The following is a 10,959-nucleotide window of genomic DNA, read 5'->3' as shown; positions in this document are numbered from 1 at the left end:
TGAGAGGAGGTGAGCGCTTCTCAATCAGAGGCAGGGGCTAATTGTGCGTCAGGGGAATCTTTGAACTTCATTGCCATGTCAAATTCATAGCTTACAATACTGACCTTCTTGACCACCACCACTTTGCAACTGCATAAAAAGAAAAAGGTGTGGAAGACAATGAAGCGCTGACTGGGAGTGTTCGTGCATCACGCTGGCAGACACAAAGAGCGAGACGGATATCAGAGCATGTTAAGGAACTGTCATTCCATCGCTCACTATTAGCGATCACCACAGTGAGCACCCGAATGGCTCCAGTTTGTCACCATACCTAATGTCTGGGCTCTTTGCTCTGGACAGCTGTTATGCTCATGAAGGTTCATACCGGAGATATAATGTGGCCATCAACGCTGAGGAAGAATGACCTTCCTTTGTTGTTCGCCTCTGGTCCCAGTGCTCGTGTGAGGCTGGGGAATAATAGCAACGACCTTGGCTGGGGCGGTTAACTGCTGAGAAAGGCAGTAAAAGCTATGGAGATGACAAAAGGATCGCTTGTGGGAAAACAATACAGTCTGACAGTTCAAAAGGAGGCCCTTTAATATTTTAGCTTTGAGCACGGGGCGGGATGCGTGGCTGGGAGGATTCAGTGAGCTGAAAGTGAGGGAGGCTAAGTAGTTTAAAAAGGTGTGGACAATCTATATTCCTCTTGATGATAATGATCATCATGAGCTTATTGTTTTGTATTACAGAGGACTACAGTGGATAAGAGAGAGCACAGAAACACGATAACAAGAGAATACTTTCACACATGGACAGAAACATTTATGCAATTGTAAATGTAGCCTATTATGCTCATTGTCAGGTTCATAAAGCATAATAGGGGCCTTTTAACTTGTTTTTGATGAAACAATCATCATAGCTGATGATTTATATGATATAATACGACCTGTACTGGTATGACACCACATCAAATCTCCCACTAAATCCCTCAAAAAGCCTGAAATCAAGTCACAAAATAACAATGAATGATGCTTAACTTAGAGCGTTAAAATAAACCTTCACGTTAATATTTTAGAGGTTGATGCCTCCCGTTGTGGCAAGCTTTTGTTTCAACGACTTCATTTGTTATTGCATCATAGCACCGCTGGCAATTACTTATTTGAAGCTGACCTTCATTCCTTGGGATATAGTCAGGGTTTTAGCATTATCCCTCAAAGTACATGCATATTCTCCTGGCATGCTCACTAACTAAACAGAGCTGAATTTGCTAAACTCTGAACGCTGACTCTGAGCGAACCCGGCACAGTTTCTTGTTAGGCGGAGCACTAGATCTCTGGAGATGTTCATAAGCCAACTCTGCAAACCTCGGCATTTTGTTTAAGAAAGAGGAGGAGGTGGAAGAGGAGAGTATTTTTAGCTTTTCTTTACCTTGGCTCCGTGATGAATTGAGACCAAGCCTTCAGGCGTTTAACGCACCGGCACGAGTCATTGAAATAACTTTGCCCGATACTCTTGATACCGTGTTTGACCCCGTTTGAGAGATAGGAATAGGCCTGGATGAATTGTGTGCCTGTAGAATGCGTGGCGGGAGAAGAGGAAGCACTGCCGCCCCTCGAAGTAGACTTCAGCTCTTACTGAGCCACTCCAGGTCACCGAGAAGATATCCATCACTGAGCCTGCCACTGCATTACAGCGCACTGAGGTGGGTCACATGCAACAGTGAAAAACTGAATTCAAAAGGATATCATTTATTTTAAGGATGCACAGTTTTGGATTCCTCCCGATTTAAGATAAGCCAATCTTTTCCAGATCCTTTTGGTGGATTGATGATACCAATAGATGCACATTTCTTCCACCTTATTACAGTAAACACTAAGTCTCAAGTCCAGAAGTGGAATTAGCATGTATATGTCTACTGTTATTGTGATGGCCCTCTGGCATATGCAGACATCAAATCCAATGCTTTTACTCATTCACTGCGCACAAAAGAAAAACCTATTTCATTAGTAATGTTTGAAAGAAATTTCAGTTTGATGCAAAAATGTTTCTTTAAATGCCGATACTAATAACACGCTGATATCATGCTGCATCCCTAATTATTAACTTTTTCCAATCAAAAGGTTTTTACCGCCAGAGTTGCATGTTCTTCTGACAACTGCCAGCCTTAATGGATGTTCAATGCAGCATTAACATATTAAAACTCGGCTCTGCTCATCTGGCGTGTGCTCTTGGCCGACGATTGTGTACAAGGCGAACATCTGTAGGGCTCTCGTCCTGTGAGGCTCAGTTAGTTGGCGGGTGATGGCTGATGCAGCCATTACTCAGAGCGGGCCGACGACTGGCCCAGACAACCATCTGCCGGAGGTACGCCTCGCTCTCCCTTCAGATCGATCTCTGTCATGAATCGGTCTTCCAGCGCTCTGTACTCTTGTGGGGAAAGCTTTGCAGGTTTGACATCCTTTTCCCGCTCTTGTTACATTCCATACATCACATCTGTCCACATACAGTACTGACTGAATTTCTCTGTTTCATCTCACTGTGGTATGAGTCAGTTTCCTGTTTATCCATATGATACAAAAATATATATATCTCCACTTAGTTATCACTCCATCCTGCCAATGTATTCCTTTATCTTCAACTGTTTCTTCCCATCTCTGTCATATAACATTTCCATCTCCCACTGCCATACTTTTGGTAAGGACTAACACAGTTGCTATCTCTGTAGGCGCTCTACAGCAGAGCCAGCATGTTGCTCGTGATGGAGAATCTATTGCACGACTTATAGACCTGCCTGTGACGGACACAAGTTGATTTTAATCACATTCTGCAGAGGAAGCAGAGAGGCAGGGGGAGAGAGATGAGCAAGTCAACACGCACTCTTAAATCTTTCCAATCAGCCATCGTCTATGTAAAGAGGCAGTGAAGATGAAATTGGATGACTGAATGTCCGTATTGAAGATGCAGATGCCTGGTAGCATTTTGCACTCGAAAACCCCTTGACCCCTGACTGGAATGCAAATTAGAAATATGTATAAGGACTAAAGCAACTGCAGGAAAGCAGCTTTTTGTCATAGCTTACTCCCTTAAAGAGACCTAACAGATATATGTATAGCTGTGAATGACAGGAGCAATTTAAATAGTGCTCGATCTGTCCGTCTATGTGAGAATGAGCAGGAGGAGAGTGGCTAATAAGGAAAGAGAGGCAGGTGTGATCTGCAGCGGGACAGACCTAGGGGACAGTGAGCCTCGGGGAACACCATCAAGTCAGCCAATCGGCACTCTTAGAAACCTTCAAGGACAATCTCAGTCCGTCAATGTGACACAAGAGAGGTGCAGACCGGGGGCGAGAGGAACAAGACGGACAGAGTAAACAGCAAAGATAAGAGCCTATCAACCCCCCCTCCCCCCCACAGACACACGTCAATACGGGTTGCTGATTTAAAATGGATTCAACATTTCCCTTCTCATTATCCTATTAGCCTGCACTGTCCAGCTCCTATAGATTCAACTAAAAGGTCGAACAGCCCCCCACCCCTCCAACTGGAGCCATTTCTAATCATTGTTATTTTGAACGGTTCAGTAGTTTCATTGCTTTTCATGTGGCTCTCTGTGACCCGCTGTTTGTGTGATTACACAGCATTAAAGCCACTTCAAATGTTTGTTCACACTCCACTTACTGCCATATGTGTAGCATTGCACCTGCTGCTGTCTATTGTATTTGCCGTTAGGAATGTGGGGGTAGGAAAGCTAAAACAGCTAACCAACCAGGGCCATTTACAGTAGATTTCTGCACAGAATTATCATGTGAACATGTGCCATGATTCACCCCCTCACTCACAGCTGATCAGAGAGCCTCAGGTTTAGTCATTACAAAGACATGCCGATGGCAGACAGAGACAATGGCCAGTTGTGCTTCAATTTGAACACATCTCCCCTCATTAACACAATCAGAGATCCCAGAGCTTCAGTGGGAAGAAGACCATACCAATAATTAGATCACTGAGCCGATGTATTGGCTATAGGTATGAGTCACAGTCACACATGCTGCAGTAACCGAGAGAGACAGAGGAAGGAAGATAGAGGGCGAGATCTTTTATATTAGCTGGTGTTACTCCTCCATTATAATTAACTTCTTCCCATTTGCAATTTTCACTTTCACTAGTGTCTCGGCTTAGCATGAGAGTCCTACAAGCCGTTTCCATTAGGCATTCAGAGAATGACAATATTCTTCTGTATTTCATATATTCCTTACTAAAAGAAAAAAAGTCAGCTAAGAAGACAAAGAGCTGTATTTTCTATATCTGTTATCATCATATAAATCAGCTTTTAGACAACCCACTGCTTTAGAAGTCTTTATTCCAGTGTGCCACAACCTGAAATCCCCCTTTTGCTAGCCTTTGATGTTTTCCCATAAATCAGCCAGGTCATTTTTATTGTTCACGCAATTTTGCGTAATTACTCTGGTGTGCACCAGTAAATAATGTCATGCCATAAAGCTTTTTATGAATTATAACACACGACATTCTAGTAAAAAAGGGACCTGCAAAATGCGGAGGGTACGATAGCATTAATATGGTCCGTGTGCCGTCTGATCTTTTATAGGACACCAGCAGCAGAGGCCTGCTCATCAAACGGCCATCATCTCTCCTAATGATATCAATCCGACCAAGTGCCCATTAAAGCATTTAGTGGGGGGAGCTGGCCTGTGTGAGCGCGTGTGGGAGGCGCTGATTCATCTGCAGTGCGTCCTCTCTGTTCTTGTTTATACAGCACATACCACCTGCATGCTAACATTTCCAGCACAGTCCAGCATGCAGAACTCCATTTAGCTCAAGTTTGATATGCAAGACATTGGAGAGCGAGAGGAAAAAGCCCAGAAAGGCATCTGAGAGTGATGAAATAATCATTGGGAGCCATCTCTTCTAAGAGAATGAACAATCAGCAATGGTCCCATTCACTCTGCTGCGCTTTTACTCCACACAGGAGATAAAATATTTACCAACAGAGGGTCTCCTAAAGAGCCATCACATCTTCAAGGGACCAACAGTCCTTCTCTGACATCTACCTAACACCTATCCTTTAATTCGGGAAAAGGAAAACACATTTTAATTTGTAACAAAGAGAGCTCCGGAGTCTCTTTGAAGAGTTGTTTGTAATCTCTCTCTCAAAGGAGCGGACCATAAGCCAACACTGATATTTCAACATTTGCAGCAGTACTTATATTTTCTTAAGTCATATCAATCCTTAACCCGGCAGAAAAGAAAAACCTTTGCATTGGCATGTTACATAAGAGTGGGTGTCTTGCTTTCACCACTGATACAAACACACATGAAGAGAGAGAAATTGTTCCCAAAAAAGAACTAGGCCCTCATTACAAGGCGCTGTGTGATTGTGCCCACAACTCAAATACCCACCAGGCATCATTACAAACTAGAAAGGGTCCAAAGACTGAACAAAGACAACACTGATTCAACACAGTCTTAATGACGCCTCAAAGCAAGAGAAGGATGAGTGATGGTGACATGATGAGGGACTCTGACGGGAGCATGGGACTAGATGAGAAAGAAAAAGCTGTGAGAGAACCCACTTTTATCCTACAGCAGGGTAGGATCTGTAAAATAGTAATGTGTCCATCTGCCCATGTTGTTCCGACAGAAACGGTTTCAATACTGCTACTAAAGGTTGAAAACATTGCTTTATTTATTAGAAATGGTGGAGTTTCATTTAGAGTGAAATCCTACCTTTGGTTTAGGGACGAAGGCCCGTCCAGGGATGGTGAAGCAGTTGTTGACGGTGCAGAGATACTGAGCCATGACGGACAGACGGCTCCTCTGTTTGCTGCCTGTGCTGGCTGTCAACCTCTGGATGAAGAGAACAACCAACACACATTAGGGATGCACATTTATTAAGACGGGGTTAATTGTCGTTTTCATGTAATGCTGCTTTCAGTTAGGACTGGGTTAAATAAAAAAAAAAGGATTATCTGATTCCAAGTCGATCTTCATTTGAATGATCAGATATCAATTTAATCCTTTTTTTTAATAGATTTTGCGACGTAAGCAACTAGCAAACCACAGTTTAATTAAAACACGCTGGGAGCTGTGTCCTTTGTAGCCAAGCCTGAAGGAAGATATTTGGTTTTGAAACTATGAAGCTAGAGAAGACCTGGACAAAAGCAAAGTCATATTTAGATGGGCAAAATTGGGGTAGAATATTGCAGAAATACCCTAAATCTCTGAACTCAACTTTAACAATAATGTGTATTTGTGAAATGTACAGCATTAGTTCTCCCAGAATCTCTTTCATAATCCAACCAATATTGGTATTGTAACTGATCTGTTATTTAAATGAATATTCAGCCAATTTGAATAGGGTCCTAGTGAATAAGGAACAAAATACATCTATTTGAAATATCAGCCTTACTTTTACTGTTAACCAAACGCGTCTGGAAAAATATTACATAAAGACCAAAAAACTGGAACGAGTGTTTATTAATTATTTTGAATGTGTCATAATAGAAAAGCTCTGAATGATTTGATTGGCCTGAATGATAAAAACACTTTTGAGTTGCAAATTCTGATTAAATATGGATCAAGAAATCCAGATTTAATCATGACAATAGCAAAATAAGACTATTACTACAAAACATTTTCAAATAGTGGCGATTGCACAGCAGAGGAGCAAATAAAAGCATCGAGTAGCTTGCAGTTTTTGCACATTATAAAGTATATCATGATGGAATCTTGGCAGCTGGACATATCAGCAACATCCCCCACAAATATACACCTTGAAAACGGAAACATGCCACAGTGTTTACGTACCTCTGCGACCTCTTTCTGAAAGGTGAGAGTGAGTCGGGTGCGACCGAAGGCGAAGGGCCCCGTTCTATTGGCTATGTTCTCCAGCCACTTGATGATGAGGGGGGTGGAGACGTTGAAGGGGAGATTCCCTATGATGTGAAGATTTGGAGGATCTATGGAGCCAGAAACACACAGTTAAGTTCCTTCGGATTTACAACACATGACAGCTTTTATATTTTCATATTCTCACCTCCATCCCATGGCTTAGAGATGGTGTCTGGGAATCCTCGGTCCATTCTGTAGGTGAGAATGTCCCCATGGACAATCCTCACCCTCCCTGGAGCTGCCTCAGACAACAGCTGTAGAAAAAGATGTGACATTAAATGAGAAAAATGAAAAGGTGTTGGGAAAAACGAATCATCAGTCACTCTGCGGGTGGCTAACGACGCTGCAGTTGAGAACAGATCGACTTCTCTCAAGAAGCTGACAGGTGAAGGTGTTACAGCTTTTTCTGCTTAGTGACATAATGACCTTAATGACATTGTGCATACGCCCGTGTCATTGTGGCTGATCAATTTACCTTCAGCCCCGAGATGAAGCGTGTATCCTTCTCCACCATGAGCACGTCTGTCGCTCCGGCGTTAAGGATGGAGCGGGTGAGACCACCAGGGCCCGGACCCACCTCGCACACATGGGCGTCCCTCAAACAGCCCGCCTGACGCACTATTTTGTCTAAAAAGATGGAGATGGATGACCAACTCAATTGTGCATTTCATCAATATTTTTGCAGAGACATTGTAGTTAAACTCATGCATCATATAAATGAAACGATACTCCTCTATCAAATATCTTCATCACGGGTATCTAAATTGAGATTAATAGTGTGTGATGTTACAATACCTGTCTGCCTCTATGTGATGAAGATGAGGTGCATTAATCTAAAAGTCACCTTGCCCAAGGACAAGAGAGCAGATCAGACCTGCACTGCATCACTGATAATTATATTAAGGCTGAAGCTCTGCAAGGGCTGTAAACAACTGACTCCATTCACATTAGAAAGACATCTACTCAACCTTGCCCATACAGCAAAGCCTGTCGATTCCAATGCCTTGAAACAAGGCTATGTGGAGCTGTGCAATCAAGTGCATTGAAAAAAAAAACCCACACCATTGTGCCCTCAGTGCAGACATGGTAACAACGAACAGGAGCGACTAGGTATTGGTGCACTGCAGATAGAGCGGAAGAAAGAGAAAGCAAGAGTGAGGCAGACTTACCTGTGAGCCTCAAGTCCAACAGGAAGTTCTGTGAGAGCTGTTTCTCAGCTCGCAGCTTGTACAGCTTTATGATCTCGCCTATGGTGGGCAAGGGAGGTAGACGGAAAGATGACAGTTTCGTCGAGGCAGCCATCATTCAGGTGAAAACTGTAAGAAACAAACACACACAATGGGGAGCAACAAATCGATTTAGAAGCTGAGAGCGTTAAACACCAAAAGGTAACGCCTTTAGGGTAAAGTAATTGTCTCATGTTGGTAGGTCCCTGCACAAGCATGATGTGTCTGCCTTATTCTAACCTTTACATTCAAAAGGATTGAAATGTTCCCACAATTATATTGCAAATGACACAGTATGTAAAACAAAGGTTGGTCTTATCTGATGAATGTCAGTCAATTCTGTCACTTTAAATGATCAATTCCAATTACTTCTTTATCAGGTAATGGCATTGATTAACAATGTCTAGACTTAAGCTGAGGTGTCAGTGCTTAAAGGTTGACTGTGTTGAACTTTAGTGTCTTATTATAAGATCTCGTGCACCACCTAGTGGTGTTATAACAGACCAACCTAAAAACACAAAAAATCAGATGCTTTATGAAAACTGTTACCCCGTCCATATCATAGACTGTTGTGTTATCCGACTAAATCTGAACCAAAAACCATATCCCTATCCTCAACTACTGTTTTTATGAAATGCTTTACCTGACCCTAACTCTAATCATGGAGAGGGACGCTATGGGAAACATCATCTTAACGGAAGGGATGCACAATAAGAACAAAGCTAATTGTGCATCTAGAACACTTACTATTCTTTCACTCAACATATAGAAAACACATTGTATTCTAACAATTAAACGGCCAATAACATTACAATATAATTTGGACATTGCTGCACATCAATACCATTAACGGAGCAATACAGCAACCTACAATAACCAATAATGATGCATTGAAACGACCTCAAACTGGAGCCAGTAACTTTTCACCCGTGTTGACAGCTGGCTGAGCTGTGTGACTCTTGAGACACAGTGGATAGCATAGCAGCTAATGTTAGCTTCTTGGTCTATAAGCTGCCAACAGAACGCATTCAAAAGCTGTGAATTTAGGCAGAACACTTCATCTTGTTTCTAAACGCAGACATAAAACTAATAACACATTTATAACGGTATATAACAGGGACAGAAGCTACAAATGTAGAAGAGTTAACCCACGTTTCTCACCGGCTACGTTTTCCTCCTTCACACTTCCCTATACGTAATTTTGAGTGTCCAATGAACCTGCGAGAATTCTAATCCAAACCAATCAAATTCAAAGAGGCGGGGTTTATCTTTGCCCTTGAAAAGCCGTTCATTGTTGATGTAGTGATGCGTCAAATCCAAAAGAGGGCGACAATGCGCTGATTGATTTTTGCAGTAAATGTATTAAAAGCACGTTTAATTGTTTAATATTGAATCTTGATGTCATTCTCTTTTTTTGCTCTATCAATTGAATCAGTGGGAAATCAAATAATTGTACACGGCTCAAAGAAAGGTACCTTCAAACTACAGGAAATAAAACATTTTTAATTCTGCCATGCATCGATTCTACAACAACACAATTAACACGTTTACAGCTATTACTCAATATTATCTAACGTAGACATTTATAACAAAAAAATAAAGACATGGTCAAGATTAAGTATGAGGTCCTAAGGCTTGCACATTCAGAAGTAATGGCTACAATCATTACTAGACCACACATTCAGCTTTAGACATCTGCATAACGTTGAAGTAATTGAAACCTCTCAGCTTAAACTGATAAGCAGCCCACATGCCTCTTGTCCACTGCAGGGCAGAAATTGATTGTCTAAGTATTTTGTCAGGCTGGATGATACACAGCTGTTGTTAGGAATGACACCCCCCTGTGGCCCTGTGGTCTCCCGTCTCCACTCACGATCCACACAGGGTCACGGGTGTCGAAGCTTGAGATGGAAATATCCTCCTCGAGGCTTTAGCAGATGATTGGCAGCTCTCTCCCCTGATATGGCTGACCTTGGTAGCTTCAGGCCCTGAAGACGGTCTGCTGCTGAAGAGGTTCCTGCAAAGTCACCTTCCTCACAGTTTACTCAATTTGTATGAACTGCAGCAATGACTGATGATGTAGCCCGCAGAATCATGAATAGATATCAGAATTACAAGATTCATGGCGGTGAGTGTTCATAACTCCAAAAGATAGCCTATAACATGCAACACAGCAAAACGGTTATAGTCTACACCATTCTGATTATCAATAGTCATTTCTTATCCACTCTACTGTTATGTTATACTTTACTTATTGTTTTACAAACAGTTTACATCTCTGTGTTTGTTGATATATATATATAATTCAGTATTCAGTGAATTTATTTGCAATACTGTCCAATATATTTATATCATAAATCATATTTGAAATACTTATTTAATGAGCATTGTTGGGGGGATACTGAGATACAAGATTGTAATTGCCAACAACTTCATAATTGTTGTTCATACATATATGTAAATAACTTGAATCCATAATAAATTGGACGAGTTACAATTATGACCACCAGAGGTTTCGGAAACAGGACAATATATTTTGAAAAAGACAAGAAAGCCCCTACAAAAACAACTTTAATTTAGATCACCATTCAAATGTTAGCATGTTGAATGACTCTTCCACAATTAAATATAAATGTACTCGATACAGTTTGTAACATTTCACAGTAGTGTCTATAGTAATATTGTCAAAGGAACGGTTTAAAAAAAGTCTAGGCTTAGTTTAATTTGAAACAACACTGCCACCTCAACACAGGAGGGCGTTCGAGAGTCTCTTCCTCCATGTAACTCTATAGTGTGTGATCAGTAAAGGCAGGAAATGAAACATAAGTAATTAACATTTCTGAGAAGGT

The 10,959-nt window shown here is 41.6% G+C and overlaps 1 protein-coding gene across 1 annotated transcript in view; it reads right to left on the bottom strand.

The window, feature by feature from the left end:
- tfb1m (transcription factor B1, mitochondrial) overlaps nucleotides 1–9,333 on the bottom strand; it is a 28,151-nt gene extending 18,818 nt beyond the window's left edge. The window contains exons 1-6 of the mRNA XM_034124457.1: nucleotides 9,263–9,333; nucleotides 8,054–8,200; nucleotides 7,360–7,511; nucleotides 7,030–7,138; nucleotides 6,801–6,952; nucleotides 5,721–5,840 (exon numbers count right to left, since the gene is read on the bottom strand). Coding sequence (XP_033980348.1) covers nucleotides 5,721–5,840; nucleotides 6,801–6,952; nucleotides 7,030–7,138; nucleotides 7,360–7,511; nucleotides 8,054–8,189 — 669 coding nt within the window. The 5' untranslated portion in view covers nucleotides 8,190–8,200; nucleotides 9,263–9,333. The remainder of the gene's footprint in view (nucleotides 1–5,720; nucleotides 5,841–6,800; nucleotides 6,953–7,029; nucleotides 7,139–7,359; nucleotides 7,512–8,053; nucleotides 8,201–9,262) is intronic.
- Nucleotides 9,334–10,959: the final 1,626 nt, after the last annotated feature.

Source organism: Trematomus bernacchii, unplaced genomic scaffold (genome assembly GCF_902827165.1).
Source record: "Trematomus bernacchii unplaced genomic scaffold, fTreBer1.1, whole genome shotgun sequence".
NCBI lineage: Eukaryota > Metazoa > Chordata > Actinopteri > Perciformes > Nototheniidae > Trematomus > Trematomus bernacchii.
The sequence above is the reverse complement of the archived record's forward strand: the minus strand, read 5'-3'. Positions and strand labels throughout refer to the sequence as shown.